This window comes from Anolis carolinensis, chromosome 2 (genome assembly GCF_035594765.1).
Source record: "Anolis carolinensis isolate JA03-04 chromosome 2, rAnoCar3.1.pri, whole genome shotgun sequence".
Taxonomy (NCBI): Eukaryota; Metazoa; Chordata; class Lepidosauria; order Squamata; family Dactyloidae; genus Anolis; species Anolis carolinensis.
The window spans coordinates 84,159,439-84,185,958 of NC_085842.1; the positions used below are offsets into that span (position 1 = coordinate 84,159,439).

Genomic DNA, 26,520 nt, shown 5'->3' on the forward strand with positions numbered 1-26,520 from the left:
CATCCTCTTCCTGAGGAATATGTGCTGAATGTCCATGCTTCAAGCCTTGGGTCGAATGAGTTATGCTTGTGTTTAAAGATTACGTGTCCCCTGTTTTTTGACGATCTGTTAATAGTCTGCATCATGTATATCTGTGCACCCAGTATCAATATACTGAAAAAACTGTAAAGGGACCAGTGCAGAGAAGGAGCAAAAGAGCATTCTGTTCATCCCTAGGCTAAAACTCATGGGGGGAAAGAGATTTCCCCTAAACGTTTGGAAGTACCTCCTGTTTGGCAGTGCCTGGGAGAGTGGTGGAGTCTCCTCTGGAGTGTTTTGATTGTGCACATTTGCACAGCAGGGGAATGGACTGGATGGTCCTTGGGATCCCTTCCAATTGTTTGATTCTATGACCTGGATTTCAGTCTCCCCCACTTTCTGATGGGGCTAGAGTGTCTGATTAACAGAGACATATATGCTCTAGGCAGGAAATGGGAAGGGCTTCTTGTCATAGTTTACTTCTTCACTGCTTACACTGAAATAGACTAATGTGGCTATCTGAAAATTTCTCTTACAAGGTGGTGATGAGTTATGTTTTCAAGTACAAAAAAGTACGGCATTATACAAATGTGAGGACAATCTGTAATTTTCTCAACCACATTTTTGTTCTTTGAATACAGTAGAGTCTCACTTATCCAACATAAACGGGCCGGCAGAATGTTGGATAAGCGAATATGTTGGATAATAAGGAGGCATTAAGGAAAAGCCTATTAAACATCAAATTAGGTTATGATTTTACAAATTAAGCACCAAAACATCACGTTAGACAACAAATTTGACAGAAAAAGTAGTTCAATATGTAGTAATACTATGTAGTAATCACTGTATTTATGAATTTAGCACCAAAATATCATGATATATTGTAAACATTGTCTACAAAAATGCGTTGGATAATCCAGAACGTTGGATAAGCGAGTGTTGGATAAGTGAGACTCTACTGTAGTTATATAAAGCACTTGAATCAAATACAAAATGATGGGGAAATCTTCAATAATGTACTGTATATATTGTATATTTACCCTTGCTGGGTAAATATGAGCCATATTTCACTACGCACTGCACTTCGTGAAATAAGGTGAAAGCTGTGCACATTTGCTGTTTTTTTACACAATACACTGTAAGTGGTATTCAGTATAGGGAATGCATAGTGTTAGCATTACATACTTCAGCAGATATTTATGCTATGCTGGGACAATGTAGGATCTAGACCTATGTTATCTAGAGCTCACTACTTCCAAATTTTGCTCCAGATCCACATTTATCATCTCTCTGTGTAGTAGGTCTTGAAGTAAAATGTATAGTGAAGTAGGATAGAGTTGACTCCCCTGCTGGACTCTCAAAGCAAGTGAGTCCTAGAGGACTAGGCCCAATTGTTAGCGCTAACTGGTACTCTAATTAGAGCTAGTTCCATTAAGTTATTTTGTTATAATTTGTTACTTAGTTATTTTTTTAAAAATGGGTCTAATATTGACTTTAGGTGAGTGAGCACCTGCCCCCAAATTCTTATGTCCCCAGCAGGCAGGGATGAAGCCAGAGTAGCTTGTGAATCATATCAAGTCCTTTTATTCTGTTTTCCACAGAAATACTTTGTAGGGCAACTTGCCATACGGAATCACAATACATGAGGTGGTACACTGAAATTACTACAAGTTCTCACAGAGCACAGCAGGACACACACATCATTTACAATGTTCAGATAAAGGATTTAGGTCATTGCACTTACAACTGTAAACTTCTTCTTTTGTTGGATGGGTTGTTTGTTTTGTTTGATTGTTATACAGAACCTCTCCCACCTCCAAAACAACAATAATAATAATAATAATAATAATAATAATAATAATAATAATTTAAAAAACAAAATAAAAAAGAGTAGGGAACTCAAGATACATGGAAGGCAGGAGGAGGGCATGGAAGGTATGTGCCATGTGACAGCCACAACAACTTTACAAGACTCTGCTATGCTTCGCAAGAAGAGGAATAGTCCAAAGGAGCCAGACACAAACACCAGGCTTTGTTTGTTGATCTTTTCTTTTTTGTACACAAAAGCAAGAGTTGGCAGGTGTGCTGGTCATTAAGATGGAGCCCCACAAAAGGGACCTGTGAATTGATTGTTTTCTTTTTACTTTTTTTGTTCTTCACATGAGAATTTTTATTTTATTTCTTTTTTTACACACTGTACATATATTTACAATGGGAGGGATGGGGGTGCAGATGGAAGGAGATTGTAGCAGCCACTGTTGAGAAAACCTGTAGGGGACACAAAGTCAACCTAGAGCCCTGAAGAAGCACCCTCAGATTATGCACTTGTCATTGCTGGGAGTCCTGATGAGGATGGGATGGAGCTGGGTGGTGAGAGAGCGGCAGTTGCCACTGCCAAATGCCTCATTCAGCTCAAGATGGAAGCAAAGGCTTGTTCCAGGATGCAACATGAGGGAGATGGGAGTCTCTCTGGCCCAGCTTGCCATCCAACCGAGGCAACAGCTAAGAAGCAATGCCTGCTGCACAAACCTTTCACACGGGATGTAGTTCTATCGGGAGTAATTAACTTCCTTTCCTGTCTTCTTTCTCTTCTTTTGGGAACAATTTCCATTGTGCCTTTTTGAAAGATTAATGCCTTTAGCTGCTGAAGGCCACAAGCCTTGTGTGAACTAAGACTATGCAACCTAAATATTGATGGTAATACCAAGTCTTTAACTGGGAGCAGTGTGAGCATGCAATTAATTTATCCATAGAGAATGCAAGTAGTGTTTCTAAAATGATGTTTTCTGGATTCTCTTGTTGCTCTCAGACTTTATATTCCAAGGTTTTGATTATGCTTTTAAGAGCATTACCAGTTATGAGAGAGAACTCATGTTATCCCTGCTTTTCTCTATTCCCTGAATTTTCAAGGTCATAATCAACTACTTTATGAAATGTCTTTGTTTCTCATAAGTGCTAGCAAAAACCAATAGGTTGGCTACTTCAGAAAACAGCTTCTATTCTACATACACACAAAAGCAAGAACTCCCGACTTTGTAATCTTACCTCTTCTAGAAGGTATTAGCTTAAGGCTTAGAGGTATTCAAACTTTATGGTCACTCGGACTACCAGACCAGCAGGGGCAGAAAGTGCTAATTTTGCACATGCAACCAAAGGCCAGGTTCACAATGCCTGAAGTTCACTTAGTTCATAGGAATTCAATCTGCCCTGGTTGCCCTTCTCAAGTTCACACAGAAGTGGACATGACTGTGCCTCTTCCTCAGGCAGATGCCTGCTGCCAATGCATATGTGCCTGATGTGAAAAGATGTCTGCTTTTTCTAAGGCTTTGTCCTTACACCTCCTGGTGGACACAAATGTGAGTAATCAGGAGTGTAGGTAATTGCTGTTAATCATTGCTGTCCAAACGCATTGTAAAGTATGATCTTGCCCTGAGCCGTTGGTGACCGTGGAAGGCTGTTGTCTTTCTGAAGAGTTTCAAAGTAGTGCTTTTTGGTGACGTGTTGTATCACTTTGAGTGCTAATTGTTCAACTTATTCTTTCATAACACCAAGGCTTATTAAAAATGTAGGTTCAGACAAATAACTGTGGAAAGTTCATTTGATTCCACCAGCTGTCAAAGGGCCATGTCAGGTTTCTTATATTTTAAACATAAAGTCTGAGGGTATGCAACACAGCTGCAAGCTTGTGTCAGTATCATACAGGAGTGCTAGCTGGAGGCTGATCCATATTCAGTGTGCTACTGGTGCTCAGGTTTACTTCTATGTGATGATGTGTGAAATTGGCCTTATACAGACTGACCAGCCAGCTTCTCTTTGACTCAGTGACCTTCATTTCAGTCTCTGCAGGAGCAGAAGTGTCTCAAGAATCTATAATATATGCCAGGTTGGTCTATGAGAAATAGTCTCCCTTATACATTGTAGCCTTTCGTGATGAGCCCATGCCATTATGAAGTGGACAGCAGCATTCAGGACATGGAATGTCCTTGTCAAGTGCATCAATCATAAGAAAGGAAAGTCTTATGCTTTCAAGAGATGTTAGGATCTTAAACTTTCTTCCTCACCTTTCTCTGAGTTAAAAAGGTCCACTGATCCCCCCCCCCCCCCCAGTTTTGGAGAGGTCTACTGTCTGTCTAGTTGTGCAGGAAAAGTTGTTATGCCATTATTGCACCAACAGTACGGGCATGTTGGAAATAATTGTTCCATATTTTGAAATCTGCCTCACCTTAAATTACACCTTTCACTAGCTCTCACTCTCCAGGTTTCAGAAGATGTGGTTCAGGGGCTCTTTATTAATTACTAACGCTTTAGTGGAAACAGCTGTCATCACTGCATCCTCAGGTTCTGAATCTAGGAAAGCAAATTTGATTGCATATCTGCACTTCCTTATGCAAGAGCTGTTTTAATTGTGCTTGCACAATTTGATAGTAACTCCCATACTTGTAGCACCTTCCCTAGCTTGGTGCTCTCACATCTAGAGAAGACTTTGATCAATTTCTTGGACAGGATGAATTGGCTTAAGATCTAAACAATGCCTAGGATCCCCTAGAAGTGTACACTAATGGCTACTGCAGGGACGGATGCAGCAAAGGTAGGAGAGTTAATGTAGTACAGAGGAGAACATCTGGTGTTACATTCGGCAGGATAATTACACATAATGGTGTCACTGATAGGCCTTCAATAACAAGTGCATAAATCTGCTAATGGCATTCAATAGAGAAAATGAACCAACTGGAGAGAAAAAAATTAACCTCAAGCAACGAACGGCAAGCACTCTAAGTAGATGAAACCGTGCAGAGAAGTAGCAAGCCATGCTCTACAACAGACGGAGACAGTCACCGGCTCTATGGCTACCCTTTGGCAAAAGTGTCCCTCGAACGGGTCAAGCATGCCACTAATTGAAAACTTCATACACACAGGTGTTTGATATAAAGATATCTATCCAGTTTCTTGATAGCACATTTGCAATTAAATCCTTATACATAACATTGAACTTATTAAATATTAACAGTTGTTCTTTAAATTTTTTTGTTATTTCATTGCATAGAACATTAGACATGAGAATCATTTTGTTGTTACCCATGGTAAATGGAAGCTCCTATGGGTCACACCAATGAATTGTTGTTCTTGAGCATGCTCAGCGTGGACAAGAGACGGGCAGGAAACAGACAACAGAGACAAATGGGAACCAGAGCATCTGTACACGTGCGGAATTCTTTACAGCAAAAGAAAGGAGCTGTTTCACAGGGGTTTCTTTTGGCTCTCGCACAAGTTACAGTGCTAAGAGCTCTGTACTAGCAGGTTCGACAATAATCTGCTCCAAGTAGCTCCTCCATCGATCTGAGCATGCCCACTAGTAATGGCTTAAGAAGGACTTGAATTGCACAGTAGTAGGAAGGAGGAATGGCAGAGGCAAGCTTTCCTGATCTCATCAACACTAGATTGTGCTCTTGATAGCCTTCTGCACTCTATTGCTTCTACCGACAACAGCCCATATGCTAACTCAGTACAAAGCAAAGAGGAAAGCAGTATGTTGGATACAAAGTAAAAAAACAAACAAACAAAAAAGGAACCTCACACACACAAAAATCCAGACCCTCAATTCTTGGGTGTCAATGAGGTATACACATAAATAAAAGTGGAATGATTAAGGCTGTTTTAAAAATAAAAATACTCCCCAGGCATACATAAAACAATGCTCAACACTAACAATGGAAAGCACTGCCACTTGAATGCTTTAGAATGGCTTCAGGATGGCTTTGGGTGGCTGATAGACATGCCTGGCCAGCATTTGCTTCAGTCAATAGTCAGCCAGTTCGCACTGCCTTTCAGAGTCCTATGGCCTCTTATCTCAGTAGTGAAACAGTGTTAGGTCCTAGTCGGAGTTCTCTTCGTCCCATGCTTTCCACTGGCAGGGATGATGAGAGGGAACAAACACTGTGCAGGTGGAGGGATTGACGGGGCAAACTGGAATGTGAAGGAGAATGGAGCATCTAGCTCCCAGCCCTCAGCTCAAGCATATCTTGGAAAGTGAGAAAAACCTATGAAGATTCTAGAGTTAAAATTCAGTAAGTGAAACTCTGTGTATAATCTCAAGAAAGGGCCATGGCTCCCAGCATTAGATCCTAGGCACAAATGGAACCACAGCCATGAATAGTCTCTGGAGTGCCAGACATTGCCTCTAGCATCAGGGTAGTGGCCAGTCTGCGTGACAAGTTGCAAAAGGCCCATCCATGGTCTGTAAACACATCTCTTATGTACATCTTCTTAGGCTAAGATCCTGTCTCCACCTTTTGGGGCTCAGACAGTACGAACCAGAGGGCTGATACTGAGTGGCATCGAAAGCCTCTTCTGATAGTTGACTCAGATGCCCTAAGGATCCACAGGCAGACATCTGCATATACATCTCCACTTTCAGCAGTCTACTGTTTTCCATGGTTTCAAAAGCTTCATAGGAAAACAAAACAAAAACATAAGTCTATTATATTTACAGGATTCAATAAAAGGAAACAAAATTTCTTGCCCTATCATGGTTTGGCACAAATTTTCTGATCCCTTTTGGGTGTTCACCAATAGCATCCCATTTGTCCTGTATGACTATAGTGTGCTTATGTTAAGATTAGGATTGAAACAAACCCAGGCATTTCCATAGGAGACTGACTTTTCAATCTCTCCTCTTCATTTGAACTACAAGTCCAGTTTCAATTGCATTTTATACATTGAAAGAGGAAGGGAAAGAAGCTACTCACTTACTTCAGCTGGGATAAGTTTATATTGCCCCCAAATCAGAAATCATGCAGTCTTTTCAGGGAACTTTCTATAATTGATTAAACAACCCGGACCAAGCCATGAAAGACGACTGTGTTGTAAGTGGAAAAGCTCTAAGGACACCCATGGACTGGAATCGGGACAGCAGGACAAGGATGTTCTCTCAATTCTTGGTTTCAGGCTGCAACCCTAATGGCTAAACACTTAAACAACCCTGTACTGCCAGTGTACTGGAACTGAAAGGCGTACAGAGGAAGCATAACTACGTGCTGTGCATTTTTCAGTCCCTCCATGGGGGAAAATTATTCATTATATGGGCTCGCTGCCTTTCTCAGTGAATGTAAACCAAGTAATGGACAAAACAGCATTTTATTTTTCTGTTCCTATAAGAGCCTGTCAATTCTACAGAGAGGTGAAGTGTATGGAATAGAATTGTTGCTTCTTTCTGTAGCAAATAATAGTTTCTGCTCCAAGAGAAATTGCTGTCACAAAATTATTTTACATGAAGGGATGGTGGTCTCGCTTAGTAAAAATAAGAAGCCGGCAACACAGATATCTTTACATATTATGCCATCTGGTATCAATTTACATTTTTCCCAGTTCATTGTATGATTTCATTGCTGTATTTTAACCTGTGTTTTATTAATGATTGTGACTTTATTTTATGTCTTTTTAATTTACATTTGCGTGTTTTTCGGTACTTGATGTTATTGTATGTTCGTTTTGTATTTGTAAGCCGCCACGAGTCCCCCTGGGGAGATGGAGGCGGGGTATAAAATAAAATTATTATTATTATTATTATTATTATTATTATTATTATTATTATTATCTCTTCCTATGGTCTGTGGCTTCTGGTACATTTGTATGAGAAATATATCAACACTTCTTTTCCTCTGTCTTCTGCTCTTACTGCTTGGGAATTTCATCTTTCCTTTCCATCTCTCTCTTTCTTTAAGAATTTCTCCTCTCCCAGCGATTACAACCCTAACTTGTTCCACTGCACGAGCCTTTCCTCTTTGTCAATCTGTTGGCCATTTGCTTTCCATCACCAGTCTTACATCCCCCCCCCCCCTTGAGTCCAGATCTTGGAAAAAAATTTCATTGGACTCTTAAGTCCTCAAATATCACAGCCAGTAGCCAAGCTGGCTGAAGAATTCTGTGAATTTTTTCAGACAACATTATTTTCAAGTTCTGAGAACCACAATGATTTTGAGAAGAGATTTTCAGGATAACATAAGTGTCAAATGACTTTAAATGGCAAGGATGTAAATTGTGCAGACAGTGCTGCACTGCAGCTTCCAGCATTCCTCACCATTCACTATGCTACCTATAGCTAACAGGAGCTACATCCAGAGGGCTGCAAAATTTCCATCCCTGCTGTTGTCACCAGGAGCAGCATGAGAAGAAGCAGAGAGACAGAAATGGCGGAACAGGACATGTGCTAAAATAGAATGAAGGGAACTCAGAAAAAAGGGGAGAGGAACTTGATGATGAAAGTCAAAGATCTGATTCCATTTTTATTCTAGATCAAATGAGACTGATAAAAGAAAAAGCTAATCAGATGACACTTACTGTTATACCCAGAGTCTGGAGCAGCAGACTGAATTCCAATGGATTCTTCATAGGTTTTTCCAGTGCAATGATGAGATTTCCACTATTCTCTCAAACTCCTATTAGGGTAAGAGAGAGAGACATGTGAGAAAGTGATTTTTATTCATAAAGAAAAGAGCACATCTACTAAAAAAGATTGGAAATTATCAGTTAAACTGCAAATATGAGAGGGAGAGGGACAAAGAGTTGTAAGGGAGCAATTAGTTAACTGATGTACTGGAACCATAGAATCATAGAGTTGGAAGAGACCTCACGGGCCATCCAGTCCAACCGCCTGCAAGAAGCAGGAAAAACTCATTCAAAGCACCTCGACAGGTGGCCATCCAGCCTCTGCTTAAAAACCTCCAAAGAAGGAGCCTCCACCACACTCTGGGGCAGAGAGTTCCATTGCCGAACAGCTCTCACAGTGAGGAAGTTCTTCCTGATGTTCAGGTGGAATCTCCTTTCCTGTAGTTTGAAGCCATTGTTCCGTGTCCTGATCTGCAGGGCAGCAGAAAACAAGCTTGCTCCCTCCTCCCTATGACTTCCCCTCACATATTTGTGCATGGCTATCATGTCTCCTCTCAGCCTTCTCTTCTGCAGGCTAAACATACCCAGTTCTTTAAGCCGCTCCTCGTAGGGCTTGTTCTCCAGACCCTTGATCATTTTAGTTGCCCTCCTCTGGATGCTTTCCAGCTTGTCAACATCTCCCTTCAATTGCGGTGCCCAGAATTGGACACAGTATTCCAGGTGTGGTCTGACCAAGGCAGAATAGAGGGGTAGCATGACTTCCCTGGATCTAGATGCTATACCTCTATTTATGCAGGCCAGAATCCCGTTGGCTTTTTAGCAGCCGCATCAAATTGTAGGCTCATGTTTAATTTGTTGTCCACGAGGACTCCAAGGTCTTTTTCACACATACTGCTGTCAAGCCAGGCATCGTCCCCCATTCTGTATCTTTGCATTTCATTTTTTTCTGCCTAAATGAAGTATCTTGCATTTGACCCTGTTGAACTTGAATTTTGTTAGTTTCAGCCCATCTCTCTAATCTGTCAAGATCGTCTTGAATTCTACTCCTGTCTTCTGGAGTAGTTATCCCTCCCAGTTTGGTGTCGTCTGCAAACTTGATGATCGTGCCTTCTAACCCTTCGTCTAAGTCGTTAATAAAGATGTTGAACAGAACCGGGCCCAGGATGGAACCCTGCGGCACTCTATTTGTGACTTCTTTCCAAGATGAAGAAGATGTATTGGTGAGCACCCTTTGGGTTCGTTCTCTTAGCATTACAGATCCACCTAACCATAGTTTTGCCTAGCCCACATTTGACTAGCTTGTTTGTCAGAAGGTCATGGGGGACCTTGTCGAAGGCCTTACTGAAATAGGCTACATCCATGGCATTCCCCGCATCTACCCAGCTTGTAACTCTATTGAAAAAAGAGATCAGATTAATCTGGCATGATTTGTTTTTGGTAAATTCGTGTTGACTATTAGCAATTACTGCATTTGTTTCTAAGTGTTTGCAGACCACTTCCTTAATGATCTTTTCCAGAATCTTGCCTGGTATCAACATGAGGCTAACCAGATGGTAATTGTTTGGGTCGTTCTTTTTTCCCTTCTTGAAGATAGGGACCACATTCGCCCTCCTCCAATCTGCTGGGACTTCTCCCGTTCTCAAAGAACTCTAAAAAATGATTGCTAGTGGTTCTGAAATAACTTCTGCTAGTTCCTTCAATACTCTTGGGTGTAGTTGATCTGGCCCTGGGGACTTAAATTAATTTAGAGCAGCCAGGTATTCCTGGATGACTTCTTTCCCTATTTGGGGTTGGATTTCCCCCAATCCTTCATCCACTCCATTTTGCTGAGGTTGAGGCTGGCTTTCTTTTTGTGAGAAGACTGAGGCAAAGAAGGCATTAAATAGTTCTGCCTTTTCCCTATCCCCTGTCAGAATTTCCCCATCTTCTCGCAGAGGCCCTATCGCCTCCTTCTTCTTCCTTTTCCTACCGATGTAAGCAAAGAAGGCCTTTTTATTGTTTTCAATGTCTCTGGCAAGCCTGAGTTCATTTTGCGCTTTGGCCTTGCAAACCTTTTCCCTACAGGAGTTGACTATTCGTTTGAATTCTTCTTTGGTGATTTTTCCCTTTTCCCACTTCTTATGCATGTCTTTTTTTTAGTCTTAGACCAGTTAGAAGTTCTGGTTTCCATTCTGGTTTCTTTGCACTTGTCTTGTTTTTATTCTTTTTTGGCACTGTTTGCATTTGCACCTTGAGTATTTCACTTTTGAAAAACTCCCATCCATCCTTGACTCCCTTGTCTTTTAGTATTGGCGTCCATGGAATGCCGCTCAGTATTTCAATCATTTTTTGGAAGTCAGCTCTCCTAAAGTCCAGAATGCGGGTTTGACTTTTTTTCCGTTTCGGCCTTCCTTTGTATTGCAAACTGCAGGAGCACATGGTCGCTTGCCACTTCAACTGCATTAATCTGGTCCTCCGTGTTTGTTAGGATGAGGTCAAGAGTAGCCGATCCCCTTGTTGCCTCTTCTACCTTCTGGACCATAAAATTGTCTGCAAGGCAAGTGAGGAATTTGTTGGACTTTGTACTCTTGGCTGAGTTTGTTTTCCAGCAGATATCAGGATAGTTGAAATTGCCCATGACTACTATATCTCTTCTTTGTGCCTGTTTGGTCAGCTGCTGACAGAAGGCTTCATCAAATTCTTCATCCTGGTTCGGAGGTCTGTAGTAGACACCCACAACAAGATCTTTTTGAGTCCCAGTTCCCTTGATTCTTATCCAGATGCTTTCAAGCTGTTTTCCCGGATTGCTCTCTTGCATCTCTTCTGCAATGTAAATGTTTTTGACATATAGCGTTACTCCCCCTCCTCTCCCCTTTGTTCTGTTTCTGTGGAAGAGGTTATAGCCTTCAATGACTACATTCCAGTGATGGGAGTCATCCCACCATGTTTCAGTGATGCCTATGACATCGTAAGTGTGGTGTTGTGCTAAAAGTTGGAGTTCATCTTGTTTATTCCCCATGCTCTGTGCATTAGTGTAAAGACATGTAAGCCCCTGGGACCTTCCCCTGAGCTGTTCCTTTGGGATTATTGTGTTCTTGGTAATTGGTCCTTGTGTTTGTGCAACCCTCCATTTAGCCTTATGGCGATTCCCTGTGGTCGTGGGTAAAACACTGCTCGCCAGGCCATTAAAGGATTCTTTGGAGAGCACCAATAGAACCCAGATATGAAATACAAAATGATTTCAGGAATATTTCAATAATCAAGGTAGATATGCTGGTATGTTTATTATTAGGTCATTGAATGTTGGAAATATACATGGCTCAAAGCGACTTACCCAGTGGTGTTTTCTCACCAAAATGATGTGAATTTCTTGCCAAAAGCTGACACAGCTATGGGTGTAAAGAAAAGAAAACATATGTCTGAAATACCATATCAACACCACATCTAGCATTCTTCAGTTTATATGATAGAGATTGAGGCCCCCATCCAGCCCATCAGCTTCCCTTTTGTTGTTACATTCATTCCGTAACTAGAGACAAGGGTTTCTTCCTTATTATGCTCCAAAGAAGCTCTCCAAAAGCAGCACAGGGAACATTTGGGGGGCAGGGCTTGTCATGACAGGAAAGCTATAGCCACCCTGAAAACAACCCTTTCCCCATTTGCACTAATGCATTTTTTAAAAAATCCTGAATGCAGTGGAAGCAAAGTAGTGTGCATGCATCTGTATACGAAGGGGTGTGTGTGTGTGAGAGAAAGAGATCTGTGGCTGGGCATTCTGACAGCTTTCAGATGTGGCCTCACCTACTAATGGCACAGAGCCACCAGTGTGCCAGTCTGGAACTTATTGGGCTGTCACCCTGGAAAAGGCTTTCCACCTCTGTAATATAGTGTCTGCCTCTCTTTCTGTCCCCCTTTTCCACTTTTGGGCACCAATAAAATTCCTGAAGATGAATCAGCAGGAATTGCAGTCAATAAAAGTCTTAAATATTTTAAAAGGTTGGTGAAATAAAAAATATTCTGCCTGCCTGTCAAGAAATCCCTCTCTTATATTCATTCTACTTGCATGTTTATCAGCAATGTAATACAGAGTAGATCTTTCTATGCTGACTATAACTGGTAGGCAGGGTTCATGCAGGCAGAAGCCGTCCTTCAGATATCCTCATCTCAAGTTATTCAGCATTACAGATATAACAAGGAAGCTGATGGGCCAGAGGTGGGCTTCCCATGGCCTGCATCTCACTCATATGTTGGAGTCTTACTATTCAAGACTTTGTCAGCATCTTCCATCAGGCCCAAAGAAAAAAGAAGCCTGTGTAAATGAGGCAGATTTTGTTTAATATAACCTTACCATGAATAAGCAAAATATCCTGACTGCTGCATTTTTAAACAAAATGATTCCTTGCTAACTGCAATTTTTGAACGCTCTTTTAAAGAGCAGCCTTATGTAGAACACTTTTTAGTAATATAATACGGAGGCAACTAAGGCATATATTACCTGCCCATATTTGCTTTTTTGGATTCTAGAATTAGGATTCCAGGCTTTGTACCTGGTTCATCTATGGTAGTTTCTATATCTGTATCCATGCAAGTTGTTTGTTCCTATTTTTGTTTACACTTTTTGAAAAAGTTAGCTTGTGACATAAGAGAGGCTGTAGCACAGGGCATGTTTATGTTGTTGTTTATTTTGTTCAATTATATTGTTCGGGCTTTTGCCCCATGTAAGCTGCCCTGAGTCCCCACGGGGAGATGGTGGTGGGGGTATGAATAAAGTTTTTATTATTACTATCTCATAAGTATGTTGACATTGTGACTGCATACAATCTTCATGCAATTGCTCTCTTTTGTGCTTGCTTGTAAATTTATTTTTCCCCCCTCAGTTTCATGTGGATCTAAACTAAAACACAGTTTTTCTCCTTAAAGCTTGCATTGTGGTCTTGTTAGTTATCCTGCAAAAAGCTTTACATTATTCAAGCTTTTGAGATAGGACGTAAAGGAAACATAGCCCAGAAGCATCCTACCTTCAGTCAGTTTGCCTGCTTGTTCTGCTGCTCCTCCTGGCAGGATTTTGGAGAAGACACTTTCACCTTCGGCTCCTGGCTGCCCAGCTGCTGCGCCTGCAGAGGTGGGTGCTCCAGCTGGTTTAGGACCCAATCTAATACCTGTTGAAGGATCAGATGTTGATTTGAGTACATTGATTTCAGTGTGTAGCCATTTTGTCACCTTGGACAGGTGAAGGTGGTTAAGTTTGGGTAATTTTGCAATTTTCCTTTTGACTTGTTTCACATACATTGTTTATCTCCTCTCTGTGTCGTTCCAATCACTTATAACAGAAAATACTGGATTAGGATTAAGACTTAACAAAAATAAGAAAAGGAGGGAAAAAACCTGATTGGTTAGGATTTAAAGACTTTATTAAAAAAAAACAGGAGTACTTTCCCAATAGATCTTGCCTATGATTAACACAATATGATTAACAAAAGAAAGCTGATTTATTTTAAAATAAACAATAAAACGAGAAAGAAACTCTTGGAATGAAGATGGGAAGTCACTTCACTGTGGACATGTACACCTTTTTTTGTCTCCTTTCTTCCCCCCCCCCCTTCTTCCCTGCTCTGCCTATATTTTTTGTTCTCACTCTTTCGATGTACTTATATGAAAAATCACAATAAAAAACTATAATTGAAAAAAAGACTATAAAAAGATTAATATGTCAATATGTGTGACATCTTGAGGGGAATCAATATAGAGCCACAAAAATGCAAAAAAGGGTTCAAACTTCTCAGTAAAAATAAGCTGAATGACAAAAAAACATTCTCCAATGGGACAGGAAGTGGAGACCTTCATTTTCCACAGTCTTATAAGAAAGACCCATATATCCAACATGCAATGTTGGGAGGTGGCTTTTAGGCATCATAATTTTCACAGTCTTTTCTGTGAACTGCTCAAGGCTAGCTTCCTCAGAACAGAATTTATACGTTCTGTACTATCCTTTATGACCAATCATGGCTAGACTATGATTTGTCCAAAAGCATTTATCCTTTCATGGATCTCTCTCAGAATATTTTTAGTTTGTCTGCACTGAATGGTTTTAGAGTTCACTTTTATGCCAACAACAGAAAAGGTCCACATACAAAAGCAGAGTGTTTACTGACCTCCGGCTGCTATTCCTTGTGGCTGCGTTTGGGGTGCTTTCCCCACCTGTGGCACTTTTGTGGTAGGCTTAGATGCATCCATATGCTCTGCTTTAGGCTGTAATATTAAAAAGATTTTGATTTAAGAAATGCTGTCTTTCCTAAGGTTTGGGCAGCAGGTGCTTGGTGGGCAATTATGCATATTAGGAACAAATAAGTAATATGAAATTCACATTCTGAGATATTTTGCAGAGTTTTCTTCTCAGTGTAACCTCACTAGGTAATCTGGGTTGGCTGGTATCCAAATGTATCCATCTTCAGATGCTGTACTTCTGCACTCCCTTCCCTTTACTAATTTACTTATGCCCCCATTCAAAACTACATGTAAATGATGCCTGTATCTTAAATCTAGGTATAGACTGGCCCATCCTATAATTGTACATTGTTTCCAACAGGGATGTTGATATTAATTTCTTTCTTTCCTTAATGCAAGACTGAATAATCACAGGAATATTAGGGTTTATGTGCTATTTTCAAATAACAACTGTGTTCTGGGACTTCCCTGGGAAACTGTGTACTAAAATACACAAGTTTCCCATGGAGAAAACGTGTTTGGAAACAGAAAATGTTTTTTTCTACAAATTATACAACTTACTGTACAAATGTGGTTTTCTTTTCAGACATCTGTATATCTATGCAAACTGCATACAATTAGAGGACTTAAATAAATATGTGGATTCCTGCAACCATAAAAACTTGCGAGTTTCTTGAATGCGCTTTTTGCATTAAAAAAGTATGCTTTGTGAAATAATCTATGTGTTTTGCAAAAATACATGTTTTTGCCTCAAAATATGTTTCTAATTCAGGAAAATAATGTGCACTGTTGCACAAAGAAACATTCCTCAATGAAGTCCTTAAGTGCATAGAATTGTGTGGATAGTCTTTTCCCCCCCCTGGCAGGGTGTCTTCAATGCCGAGATGTACTTTTCTCAACAAAAATATGGATATTAATGAGTGTTCTTTTTAGTTTCTGATCTTTCCTTACTTCTTGTCTTTGACTGTCTCCCACTGCCATCCCACTGCCTTGATGAGCAACTAACCCACATAGTCATCCTTTATTATTATTATTATTTTGCAAATTATATTCTGGGAAGATAATATTTTGCATAGTACAACAATCTAGAATGCAAAAATCTAGGTAGGCAAAATACAGATTTCTTCCAACAGCCTTATTCAGCAGTTCCCTTGGTGAGGAATACTGGGAGCTGCAATCCAACAACATCTGCAGGCATGAACCCTATTCCTGATCTATACAAATACACAGCCAGTAAACTAATATTTCTTTTATTTCAAAATATTTAAATAGGTGCCATCTCTTCCTAACACACCTCTATGGCAGAATAAGATAATGCTTTATTGAATACTCTCACCTTAGCCCAGAACCAGAAAACATACTCCCAGCTTTGGTGGACCTACTGCATAACTGACATTAAACAAAGAGAAACTGGGACTTACTGGTCCTGTTTGGTGAGTGCCAGGTTGTGCTTGGAGGGTTGACTGTGGTTTGCCTCCTGGCTGGGGCTGGCCAGGCTGTTGTTGGGCTGGCCGTGAGGAGGGTTGGGTTTGAGTCCCTGGCTGCTGCTGCTGCTGCTGCTGTGGTGGTGGTTGCTGCTGCTGCTGCTGAATCCTAGCTTGCTGGGATTGCTGCTGAGAAGACGGCTGTGAAGGACCTGTCTGATGTTGCTGCTGCTGTTGAGGCTGTCTGCTTGTTTGCTGCTGCTGCTGCTGCTGCTGCCTGGTTGATGGCGGTTGCTGCTGCCCAATTTGTTGCTGCCTTGGTTGCTGCTGCTGCTGTTGGTGGGAAAGAGACTCTGATTTTGGCTGGTGAGATGGTGGTGGCCCATGCTGCCTCTGCGATTTTTGGGACTCTGAGGTAGGATGGTAGCCAGATGGTTGCCGGGTTTGCTGGGAGTACTCTGAGGAACTGGAAGGATAACCTGGCTGTGCTCTCATGTCCGCCTGCTGAGCTTTCTTCTGGGAAGAGGGCTGCCCATGACCACGTGACTCATGACGGCCTGGATCTCTGGGATGTTGCCTGGATGACCTCCTGGGCAGATCATCACTGGAGTGGCGGGAGGATGAATGCCTCCCATAGTCTCCATGATGCCTATGTTCTTTGGAAGAGGAGTGACGTGGGTGGGAGTAGTCATCATGATGCCACATGTCTTCATCTGGAGGTTCATCATAGTCGTGATAGGTGTGCTTAACTGGACCTCTCTTCTGGGAGGAGGAGGAGTGGCCACCATAATGCCTCATCCTCTCCGAGCGAGGTTCTCTTGGCTTATCAAACCAGTCTGTCTCCTCCTGGCCCAAGTGATAGGCTTCAGAAACCAAAAAACAGATCACAGTCAATCTCCTTGTCCAAAGATGGGGATGGAACCCAGGCTGAAGCCATGCAATGAAATAACAGAATGCAGGGAGCTTACCACATGCACACAGGGTATTTCACAGGAGCCACTCAGCAAATATAAAGACATATCTTAGCACATATTCACACTGAGCAAGCATCCAGCACCAGTAGGACAGGCAGAGTGCAACAAGCCAACACAGAGCCACCAAAACAGAAATAAAAATAGGGGGAAAGGCACATGGCAAGCAAACTCAGGCTGTGGCATTGTCTTTGCAAATACGACCCACTTCAGCATGCTCTAGGGTAAGTCACCACAGGTAACCATTACCTTCACTGTCTGAAACAACACAATGTGAATCATCCATAAGATAACCTTCTTCATGCTTGTAAGAGTGGGTTCTTGGCACATCTTTGATATGTTCTTGTACATCAGGCAATGAATGACTAGAGCAGAACTGGGAGCAGCTGTCTCCAGCAGACTGAGGGAGAGGTCCCCCTGAGGACCGTGACACACCCATGGATTTCCCCAAAGGACTAATAGGACTCTCTTCTTCTGAAGTTTGTGTGCGAATTGGTGGTCGCCCGCGACTCTGGCTCATACTAAGGGATGAGGGCTTGGAGCTTCCTTTCTGAGGCCTTTCCATGCTCTCTCTCTCATAGGACCTGCTCCTAATCTCACGACTTGACATTTTGTCTGACACATAGCCAGAAGACCTGGATCGGCCACCACTGTATGCTCTATCATCTTCTTCCATCATATCCCTACTGGACACACTGTAATATTTCTGCTGTTCATAAACATTTTTCTTGAGGCCATACGTAATGTCATCTTGTAGTTTCTTTGCTCTAGATGCCACATTGCTGCTACTGACAGATGTGGTCACTGCATAAGAGGCCAAATCTGATTCTACATCTTTGGCTTCCTCTATAGGGGAAAACTTGGAGATCTTTTGTTCCATACCTTGCTTCCGATGCTTGCTGCGTTTTGAAGAGATGACAGCTGGAGCCAGATTTTTTGAAGAGTGCTTCTGTATTCCCATACTGGACCCATGCTTATCCTGACGAGAGGGATGCCTGTAATCACTGTCCCCATAGTAATATGAGCCAGAACTACCTGACATCCTCCCATTGTTCTCTGTGCCCCTGTGGTAGCTCTTCCCCCGGTGATCAGAGCTTAGATGGTCATACATGTCCTCCTCAGACTCTTCCTCTCCTTTCGAGTAACAGCAAGGCCTGCTGGAGATATCTGCATCTGTTAGGTCACTCTTTTCTTTGATGTGTCGTCCATTGCTGCTCTGCGACTGCAGATCTCCTTTATGGCTCTCTCCTGCAGTGCTTTCTTTGGTCAGTTCACTGATGTCATCAATCATTACATAGTTCCGAGGAATGTTCTGCTCTAGATTTGTGTAGAGAGAATCAGAGGAATAGCTGGTGGAGGGACTTTGTGCTGCACCACTCCTGTCTGCTGGCCTTACTTCTGGAGCCTTGTATTGGTCATAGCTGCTGGTCACTGTTGTGGTGCTATATGTCACTTCTGGAGTTGCAGCAGAGATGACCACAGTGGGATTGCTGATGACTTCATAATTGGTAGGGATCTTTTGTTCTAGGTCAGCTAATGATGTCTGCCGTGGTTTCTGGGAGGTTGTGTGGGTGTCTGTGTGGGTCTGGTAAAGACTGCTCTGTGCAGGCTGCATAGGAGTTTGGCTGGGATATGTGGTGGGAGATTGATAAGGTGGCCGAAAAGCTTGGTGGCTCTGCAAGCCCAGTTCAGACTGATACCCGGTGCTTGGAGTGAAGCTGTGTGTCTGGTAAGTAGTTTGAGAGGGGTAGGCAGGCATCTGGCTTGCTTGGAAGCCATTTTGAGCAGGGCCCGTGCTTGCAGGGGGGTAATGTGGAGGCTGAAATCTTGTTTGCTGGAATGTGGCTGCACTTGGTGGGGCAGCATGACCCGAGGAGTACTGATATGGGGTGTAGGAGGAGGCTGATGTATACTGTGAACTGGAGAATTCTGCATATTGGTTAGAAGGGGCAGTGCTGGGCCTCGTCAGGAGACTGGTGCTCTCATAGCCAGATAGGCGAAGATTGTTGAGCTCACTGTCAGACATGTAGTCCCTGTTCTCTCCAAGGCATCTTAGGTAGGGATAGTCACGGACGTTCCGATCCTTCAGCAAAGACTCCTTTCTGTGATGGATCCCCAGTTCCAGATACTTGAGCTTGGCATCAATCTCCTTCTCTTCCTCATCCAGCTCGGCTTGTTTTTTCCGCAGTTTAGTGGACTCATGCTCAACCAGCTTCAAGTCACGGTCAAGTTCTCTGAGGAGGCTGGCCTTGGTCACTTGAACAGGCTGCCCCCCCAATCCCTTCTGCAGCAGGCCAGGCATGTACATCTGCGAGTGAGCTTGGCTGGCCAGAGGGAGATGAGCTTCTTCTGGTGGGGGACTGGGCAGTGTTCGCTTTACTTTCCTCATGAGAGTGTTAGATTGCAGGGTTGAAATCTAAAAGGCAAAGGAAACCATCATTGCATTTGAAAGAACTCACTGAAATCTATATTTCAGCAGTGGTCTGTGTTTATTCTAAAGCTGGTACATTACGTAAAAGTGATTGGGCCACATATCTGATAAAGCATGCTGGGGCTTCAAAAGTATTTGAACCATGAATTCCAGGGTCCTGAAACTATGTCATTTTCCCCAAAAGATACTGTATTTTCTTTGTCTGTCTTATAAAAAATGTATTAAGCAAATCACAAGAAGATAGAGATTTTAAAATTTGGCGAAGCCCTGGATCAGGATGTCCAGTTTATAAAGTTGGTTGGTGGTTTTACTGAGAGCAAAATGGATGACTAAAATACACTGTTTAAAGTAGTCCTGATTGGGGAGAGGACTGCTTACTGATTTTAGAATTGCTAGGTCAAATAATGATGCTGCTGCCAAGTTTCTACTATATAAATAACCACAGATACTGACTCTCAGAAAATGATGTCTCAAAAAATTAAGAATCTGCTTGAATATTTTCTCCTAATGAATCAGAAAAAATTAACCCCATCTGGTTTAGAGATTTGAATAAATCTAAATATGAATCTTTTGTTATGCATTTTTAGGGCTAAAATGGGAGGGGTGGAAAGGGGGGGAACCTAACAGCTCTACTGGGACTATTCATTTTGCATGAATTTTTATGAGCTAAAATAAATAACTTTAAAAAGTTTGCCTTGTTTGCCTCCATAACAGTAGGCTTGGGGGGGGGGGGGGTTGTTTTTTTTTTTTTTTTACAAACCTAGGACTTATTACTACCTACGTGAACCCCAAATAGTTAAGAAATGTGCAAGTAACAGTCTATAAGGTAAAAGCTATATTGTATGGTAAAAGTTAAGGGCTATAAGAGAAAGGTGCAATAGTGGACAGGAGGGAACAAAAGATGTCTGACATAAATGGAGGCTCAGCCACATGACCTTCTGATGTGAAGCAGAGGCTTGCCTACAAAATTATGTGCATTAGAAGGCTATTATCAGAACTACCGGGAGATGTTTTCTCTATACACATAATCTTTGGATGAGTATGTACTGGGAAACCCAGCAAACACATAACACAGCCAACAAAGTTTTTTTTCTTGGGTATCTTGGTTTTTAGGTCTGTTCCTGGGGTTATTTGGGGCACTGATTTAGAAAATTGTATTGGATAATTTTTTAGATATGCTTGAATTTATAATAGAAACTTTGTATCATAAATATGTGCTTTTGGTATGAAATAAGTAGATTTTCATGCAGTACATTTTTCTTTTAATGTTTAATATGTTTCCTTCATGCTTAAAGGATATTAATTTAAACACTACATTAAAATATCCTGTTTTTTATGGGTGAGCAGAGTGAAGTGTGGTATGTGGCATATTTTCTGTATATCAAAACCAGAGCCGATAGGGGAAAACGTGCCATTTTTTGAATCAGCAGGTCAAACACACACAGAAACAGGGCTAACATTTGGGGCACCAAAATGTGTGTTGGCCAGTGAATCAATCCCGTATCAAAGGAAGACAACCATTTGATCAAAGAAAGACAAGAGAAATGTGAAAGAAAAGGGAATATAAACTGGATTTAGGGCAAGCTCCAAATCGTGAAGCCTTCCTTTAATACACAAGGACTAAGCTTGGGTATGAGTCTGCTTCACTCAATTATCTTTACACTTTCTTGTGCTGAATACTCAAAGCTATTTTTATGCATTTAGGGGATTTTTCCCTTTTCCTCCCTGAAAGGTATATGTCTCTTTGAGACATATAACTAGCTCAAGTTTTCTGCACACCTCCAGCTGGAAAGAGTGCAAAATCTAGTATAAGAAATGTAAATTAGCAATAAGGCAAACGGGCGAGAGCTGAGGAATATGCTTTTAGAAACATAAAGATAAACAATAAAAATGTTTTAGATATATCAGAAATAGGAAATGAGTGAAGCAGTCAAATTTGTATTCAACCAAGATGTGAAAAGATTGTCAGTGGAAGATAGAAAGATCATAAAAAACCATTTGCATTGTTTTCTTTTTCTGTGAAAGATTTTGAACAGGTTCTCACGATGAGGCTGTTATTCTAATGTCATGGGGTTTAGATGACGGAACAGGAAGGTCCTTTCTGAAATCAAACAGTTCCAGTGTTAGATGAAGAAAGTCAGCCTCTCATCTCCTTCCTGCCCCATGAATCTTTTTTGTAACCTGGAGCTGTGACAAAATAGGTGGGCTGGGGGTGAAATATGCAGGAGGCACTAGAGAGACAGCAACCCACCCTGCTTTCCACCATGCCCCCAACTCGTGGAAAGATTTAGACTAGTCCCCTGCAAGGAGGCATAAATACTATTTTAAACAAAGAAGGTAGGAAAAGAAATGAAGTTGTTCTTCCCTCATTAAGGAGATCTCAGAGTTACCATCCTTAACCTGTTATGAAGATTGTCCTCTTGGCGTTTTCTCTGGGGGACATTAATGCTCATTAGATGTGACAAGATTATGGTCTAGGCTAATTAACAACAATACAAAACATTTAACTCACTAGGTTCAGGTGGTATGCATCCAACAGTTCATTAAAAGACCCTAAAATATAAAACCCTTCACCACCCAACTAAAATGTGTATGTTGTCATTAAAACAAGCCTTACCAAGGAATAGGCCTACAAGATAGACAGCATGTTTTTTTAAAATAAAAAGGTAGAGGGAACTTTCAAGCCCATTTGTCTTGGTTAATTTTGCATAAAAGATTATTAAATGTTATTATTCTTCAGCACATAGAACAACAAGCCTGAATGAAGAAGAGTCACTGTCACCTTTGCAGTGGGCAAGCCTGACTTATCTTTGGGGCAATTCATTGGCTATTATGAGTCAGATTTTAAAGTCTGCTTTCTTGACTACAGTCTTTCTCTAATATAGAAAAAGAGTCTGGAAAAGTCTTATTATTTTTTAAAAAATCTTTCAGAATCCTTGCTAAATATGTGATTTTTGAACATGTCGTTCAAAAGAGTAACTACTTCAATTTATGTGGAGAAATGTATTTTAACTTCTAATTTTTTTTGACAAAGTCCCTCACCAAAAATTAGCAAGAAAACAGCATTCATAGAAATCATCATCATCATCATCATCATCATAATTGAATGCTGTTATTATTATTTTGTTCATTTGTATCCTCCTTTTCTTCCAAAAAAAAAAAAAGTTTAGGCAACCAGTCACATATTTAAAACAATACAAGTTAAAAGCAATTCAAAAGTAAAATAAGTATAAATAAAAGATTCAAAGGACAATGAAACAATGTATAAGTTAAAACACTAAAAATTAAAATTTATGAAAAACCTCTATGCAAACACTTTAAAAACCTTATAAATAGCACTCCACAATTTAAAGCCCAAGCTCATCCATCTGTAAAGGTTTGGTGGCAGAAAAATGTTTTGATCTACTGCTGGAGGGAGAGCAAAATCGTCCTGACCTCTCTGAGTGGGGTTTGCCAAATGTTCTCCAGACAACCTTGGAGCTCTAATTAGTTCCTACAAGGAAATATGCTCCTTCAAATAACCTGGACCCAAGTGATATCACACTTTACAGATCAAAACCAGTCCACTGAATCATGCCAATAGAGTTGTTACAACAAGGAGTTGTGTGCTCCTTGTAGCCTTCCCCTTCACCTGGCTGCAGTTCTATGAGCCAACTGAAGTTTCTGAGCAGTTCTCAAAGGCAGTCCTACAAAGAACACGTTTCAGTAACCCATTGGGATGTAATCAAGACAAATACCACTGTGGCCAGATTTTAACTGATTAAAATAAGCATGTTGTTGGACTTAGCCTTCATTAAGGGAAAAAGCAAACAGGAGCATCTAAAAGTGTGTATTAGAAGGAACCAGGGTTTATTCAACTTGTTTGCATTTTTCCAGGTAACTGGGTAATGCCAAAAGACTGTCAAATTTCAAGATGAAATCAAATTATTCAGAATGGGGCCCTAAATGGATTCTAATACACGTCCAAAGGAGCTCTCCAAGCAGAGTAAGAAGGCAACAGATAACTCCAGAGGAAAACAAAGATGAAATTGAGTGCCTAATGAAGAGCAGGAAGCTCTTGTTAGAAGGATCAAGACAGAAGTGACCAAGAAGGAGTGTACATCCCAGATGGAGGGCTCTTCATACTAGCAGTTCAAATGCACTAATCCACTATTCTGTTTTTTCTCCTTAACAAAGAAAATGGCAGGAAAAAATGAGGAATGGTTATCAGTAAGAAACAACATCTTCATAAACAATCAGAAAATTTAGTGAAAGAGGTAGGGCATTACTAATCTCAAACCCTTGTCTGAAGCCTCAAGAAAAATGCAAATACATTATAGAAGAAAAAAGAAAGTAATTAACATTGGGATAAAAAATCCCAACCACATTGATGGAATCTGTAGTGGTTGCACCTAGCCAGGAAAAAGCCCAGGACTGTAGGGGATAATAAATGAAAACAAGAATCCAATGAATAATACAATTCAGTGGGGCAGTAGTGAGAAAAACAAATTTTGCATTAGGGCCTGTTAGATAAAATATACAAATAAGAAAATGGATAGTAAATAAATAAATAAATTTATTCATTTATTTTGTGTCAAAAGCACTGCACAACAAACAAGTTCAAAAGTGATAAAATAAAGGAATCACCAACAGCTAAATAGTTTTAGACCAAAAGTGACCACGTTGTCCGTGGCTTTGAACAACTCCTCCTCCGTGCATGAGGCAGGGCATTGTAGGCAAGCGTACATATGCAGAGTTGTTTGTTCTGCTCCACAGTCACACAAGGTGGAGGATAGTTTATTATCATTTTTATTAATAGACATAATTGCTAATAATTATGTATATTAATAAAATTATAATAAACTAGCTTTGCCCGGCCACGCGTTGCTGTGGCTTATGGGAAACATTTGTTGACCAGGTGAAATAGCAGTGAATAGCCTTGCAGCCTCAAAACCTGGCCGTTTTCTGGAGTAGCTGGAGTAGCACCCTCAATCAAAGAGCTGCTTTGAAGCCTGGCTACTTCCTTAGTAGAGGAATCCTTGTTTGGCCAGCTTGAACTGCACTGAATAGTCTTGCAGCTTTAAAGCCTGGCCGCTTTCTACATAGGGCATCCTTTCTAGGCCTGGTTGTATGGGACAGAGTAACTTCGTGGCTTCAGAGCTTGGGGGTTTTCTATCTAGGGGAAATCTTGGTTGGCTAGGTTGAATAGCCCTGAATAGCCTTGCTGTTTGCAAGCCTGGCCGCTTTCTACCTTGCGGAATCCTTGGTTGGCCAGGTTGAATAGCAATTAATAGTCTTCGTGTGACAGGTATGAATGCTGCAATTAGCCACCTTGACTAGCATTTAATGGTCTTGCAGCTTCAAAGCCTGTTTGCTTCCTGCCTGGGAAAATCCTTTGTTGGGAAGTGTTAGTGTTTCCTTTCTGGAATTCCCAATTTCCCTGCTTTCAGAGTGTTTCTCTTTATTTACTGTCCTCGTTTTAGAGATTATATTGTTCTGTATTATTATACCACAGTAAATATTTCAATTACAGTAAAGTCTCACTTATACAACATTCGCTTATCCAATGTTCTGGATTATCCAACGCAGTCGCCCTTTTAGTAGTCAATGTTTTTGTAGTCAATGTTTTCAATACATTGTGATGTTTTGGTGCTAAATTCGTAAATACAATAATTACTACATAGCATTACTGCACATTGAACTAGCTTTTTTGTCAAATTTGTTGTATAGCATGATGTTTTGGTGCTTAATTTGTAAAATCATAATGTAATTTGACGTTTAATTGACTTTTTCTTAATCCCTTCTTATTATCCAACATATTCACTAATCCAAAATTCTGCCAGAGTGTTTATGTTGGATAAGTGAGACTCTACTGTATATTTATAATCTTATATTATCTGCTTAGAACTGGGTGAATATGGCCTATTCTCACTTAGCCTGATCTACCTCAGAGGGTTCTTTTGAGGAGAAAGGAGAAGAGCCACAAATACCATTTTGAGCAGACCGGAGAAGAGTGGGATATATATGTTATTGATTGACACACTTATGTATAAGACAACTTCATGTATAAGCTGAAGACAGGTTTTGGGGATATGGCCTGTAGATAAGTCAAGGTTCATTATACAGAGAGGGGAAAGCACGGATGCTGCCTTGGAGCTATCCCTGGTAGCTGCTATTGATAGTTTCCTGCTGAGGAAACAAAAGCAGTATCACAGCAGAGAGAGGACTGGGGGGGGGGGGGTCAGTAATTCTTTGCAATATTTTAGGTTCTCACGGGATGAACTAAGCTCTTGCCTTTTGCCATTCTACTCAGGGCTCTTCCACACAAGTCCAAAATGTGGGACCTGACACTGACACTTGGATAAGTCAACCCAAGTTTTTTGGGTTGATCATTTGATGAAAATTTCTAGATTTATGTATGAGTATACAGGGTAAATGAATCAACTGAAACTTTGCGTTTAGATGATGTGTGGTTATTGTGTGCCTCCAACTCATTTCCAACTTTTGACAGCCCTAATAGGTTCTATGATAAGGTTCTATCATAAGGTTTTCTTGGCAAGGTTTGTTCAGAGGTGGCCTGAGGGTGAGAGAGTGTGACTTGTCCAAGGTCATCTAAGGGGTTTCCATAGCTGACTGGATATTCAAATCCTGGTCTCCAAAGTTGTAGTCTGACAATCAAACCACTGTGCTGGCTCTTTCAAAGGATATGTGTTTGTGTGCCTTCAAACTGTTTGTTGACATTTCATGGAGTTTTCTTAGACAAGGAATACTCAGGTATGGTTTTGCCACTTTCTTCCTCTGAAATATAGCAAACAGCACCTGGAATTCATTGACCACTTTCCATCCAAGTTCTAACTATGGCTGACCCTACTTAGCTTCTAAGATCAGACAGAATCTGGTGCCTTTAGGGTATCTAGGCCTCTACCTTGAATATTATGCCCTACTTGTAGAATTTTTAGGACATCTATTTACCAACTAAGGGGAATAGGATACTAAAAAGTGGGTCTTTGTCTCTATCCAGCAGTGCTCTTTTTGGACTAGGATGAATTTTGCAACAATTCCTAGAAAGCTAGGAAGCATAGTAATCTTTCTGAAATTAGTATCTCTC

At 40.9% G+C, this 26,520-nt stretch overlaps 1 protein-coding gene across 2 annotated transcripts in view; it reads right to left on the reverse strand.

Moving 5' to 3' along the window:
- LOC100567769 (acylamino-acid-releasing enzyme) overlaps positions 1-26,520 on the reverse strand; it is a 331,395-nt gene that overhangs the window by 30,113 nt on the left and 274,762 nt on the right. The window contains exons 6-12 of one of the 2 annotated variants that reach the window (XM_008105032.2): positions 17,252-19,418; positions 16,029-16,894; positions 14,535-14,631; positions 13,401-13,541; positions 11,717-11,771; positions 8,356-8,453; positions 1,587-6,462 (exon numbers count right to left, since the gene is read on the reverse strand). In XM_008105032.2, coding sequence (XP_008103239.2) covers positions 11,731-11,771; positions 13,401-13,541; positions 14,535-14,631; positions 16,029-16,894; positions 17,252-19,418 — 3,312 coding nt within the window. In that variant the 3' untranslated portion in view covers positions 1,587-6,462; positions 8,356-8,453; positions 11,717-11,730. Of the gene's footprint in view, positions 1-1,586; positions 6,463-8,355; positions 8,454-11,716; positions 11,772-13,400; positions 13,542-14,534; positions 14,632-16,028; positions 16,895-17,251; positions 19,419-26,520 lie in introns of those variants that run through there. The other variant, XM_062970102.1, reaches the window with a different exon arrangement.